This window comes from Octopus bimaculoides, chromosome 4 (assembly GCF_001194135.2).
Source record: "Octopus bimaculoides isolate UCB-OBI-ISO-001 chromosome 4, ASM119413v2, whole genome shotgun sequence".
Lineage (NCBI taxonomy): Eukaryota > Metazoa > Mollusca > Cephalopoda > Octopoda > Octopodidae > Octopus > Octopus bimaculoides.
Genome location: NC_068984.1, coordinates 125495622 through 125498278, shown reverse-complemented (window position 1 = coordinate 125498278; position 2657 = coordinate 125495622). Strand labels below are relative to the sequence as shown.

General features: G+C 38.4%; 1 protein-coding gene across 1 annotated transcript in view; it reads left to right on the top strand.

The window, feature by feature from the left end:
- LOC106871549 (acidic mammalian chitinase) overlaps positions 1 to 389 on the top strand; it is a 32625-nt gene extending 32236 nt beyond the window's left edge. The window contains exon 10 of the mRNA XM_052967678.1: positions 57 to 389. Within this exon, the coding sequence (XP_052823638.1) occupies positions 57 to 244 (188 nt within the window). The 3' untranslated portion in view covers positions 245 to 389. The remainder of the gene's footprint in view (positions 1 to 56) is intronic.
- The last annotated feature ends 2268 nt before the right edge of the window (positions 390 to 2657 follow it).

The window sequence follows — 2657 nt, the reverse complement described above, 5'->3', positions numbered from 1 at the left end:
ATATATATATATATATATATAAATATAAAATCTTCTAACAATATTTGTTTTTTCAGCTGGAAGTGTCGACTGTTCTAAATTAGGCGAGGGTATTTACCTTGATCCAACATCTTGTGAACATTTCGTCCATTGCATCTATGGTGGAGGACATTCGTATTATTCAGTGAAAATGAAATGCCCAGAAGGAACGTTGTTTGACCGTGACTTAGGAATCTGCAACCATCGTACGAATGTTATATGTTGAAAGCGGTCGAAGCCAATACAGGAAATGGTCGCCTGCATATTAGTATACAGAGAAAGCATATCAACTGGTTAAACATTTATAATGGCTAATAATAATAATAATAATAATAATAATAATAGTTAAAACGCGAAAATTAATTATAATAATGGTTACTTAATGTTAATATATTAAAACGATGTGACATTATTATCTTGTAAAATGCAAATGAGTAAATGCAATCCCTAATTAAAAGATGGGTTGATCTTCATTTTCTTACATTTTCTCAGCTTTTTATTATATTCGCCCTTATTGTTTAACTCTAGGTTAAATCTGATCAAGGGAACCGATAATCAATGATATTCGCCTTTGGCCCTATCTTTTTCTATACACAGGGACCTAAGGCTTGTATAAATCAACATGTGATATTTTAAAGGCAACAGTGTGATTTGAGGGAAATTTGCCAGTGATTCCAAGCAGATCGAGTGATGATGTAGACATGCCATTAAAGAAAATGGCGGGCTTATTCTTTTGAAATAAGAGCTTTGTCTTTGACATATGTTTCTGCCTAAACAGGCGCCATCAGCACGAGAATTGACCATCATTATATCCTGTAGACAAGGCGTCTACACACCAGAGGTGGAGATGGTTTTAATAAATCAAGAATTATGTTGTATTGTATTTGTTACCCCTGTATTCGTCTGCGTTGCTGAAATATATGTCACTGGCCACTTAGAGTTATTTCTCTTAGCTCATTTTCGTTTAAATTATGAAAATTACATTGGCCATAACTGTGTTCTACCCATTTTTCGTATGTCTAGATTCTTTGGCTACTGGAGATAAGGTTGGGCAATTATCGTGCTGATGATGCGTATTGAGGCAGAAACATGTGTCCATGACTATACTTTTAGCTCCAGACAACACAACTGTCCTTTAACTTTGGAAAGTTCCTGATTCTTGAGATTATCTCCCTTTTTCATCTAGATCTAGTTTTAACTGTCATTTGGTAATTATAATACATCCTCTTGAGGTGGAGAGGGTTTTCATAACTCAAGCATTACAAGGTGCATTTAAAAAGTATCTGACTGCATTTTTCCCCCCACCAAAACTAATGCCGCGTGGGCAAAATCCTTCGGGTGGAAGGTGACGCCACCCTTCCTGCGCATACGCGAACATAGTCGAGGTGGTAGGCCACACCAGTTCCCAGCTGTTACGCCTAGAATATAGATGTGTAGTAGGCGCTTGTCGGATTTTCGTTTTCACCGAACACATCAAGATTTGCCAAATGCTTGGTGAAACTCAAGCTCAAACCATCCAGAAGATTCAGCAGGCCTTTGGCGATGATGCAATGACCAAAACTCAGATCAAGGAGTGATACAACCTCTTCAAACATAGCCGCCCCTCAGTGAAGAGCGAGGCACACTCAGGTAGACCATCCTCAAACCGAAACGAGGAGCCCGAACCGAATATGTCTCTAACATCAATTCATCTGTTTTTTATGAACAACATTTTAACGTTTTAAAGGTTTTATTCAAACATATTAGACCGCTTTCTGCAGTGGACTTGTAAATATTCATCTGCGAAAGTTATCTTATATTGCCTATCTCCGGAAAATTTCTCAAACTACTTACGTCCAAAATTTCGCATATTTTCATCATTAAGATGTGTATATAATTTCAATGTTTGGCACAAATTATTAAACATATAATCAAGTAATTAATGCGATATAATAATTAAACATCTTCATCTGGCTCTATGTCTATGGTGCTTGTGTATCTATGTATGTGTTATAATGTGGATCCACGTTCACTTGTATGTTGTCGTTGGCACTGTAATATCCTTGTCGCCACTATTATGTTGTGGCGGTATACCGCGTCTTATTATCTTTGACTCGTCTATCGTGCTATCGCTGATTGCTCCGCAAGACAACGTATTTCTAACGTCTACCCTGACGGTAACTCAAACCCGTATATATAACGTAACTGACACTGACTCCAACTGAGAACTCGTACAACGACTCTACTACTGTTGATCTGCTGCAACGACTAACTGTCTGACTTTATTGTGGCTGGTTCATACCACTTTGTCACGTGGGAATGAGTGTGTCATTTTCACTACATCTCCTCTTTTAGTTTTTTCTTTTCTTTGGGAAGCAAGTAGTCTATCAAATCCACTCATAAGGCGTTGGTCGGCGCGAGGCTATAGTAGAAGACACTTGCCCAACGTGCCACGCAGTGGGACTGAACCCGAAACCATGTGGTTCGTAAGCAAGCTACGTCCACACAGCCACTCCTACGCCTATACTTGTCTCAGTCATTTAAATATACTGGACTTTTATTCCGCTGTGAAGTTGTTCGTAGCATTAGTGACTATTTTAGACGAAAGAAATGGAGATGGATCGGACTCACACTGCAGAAAGAATCCTCAAATGTGACAC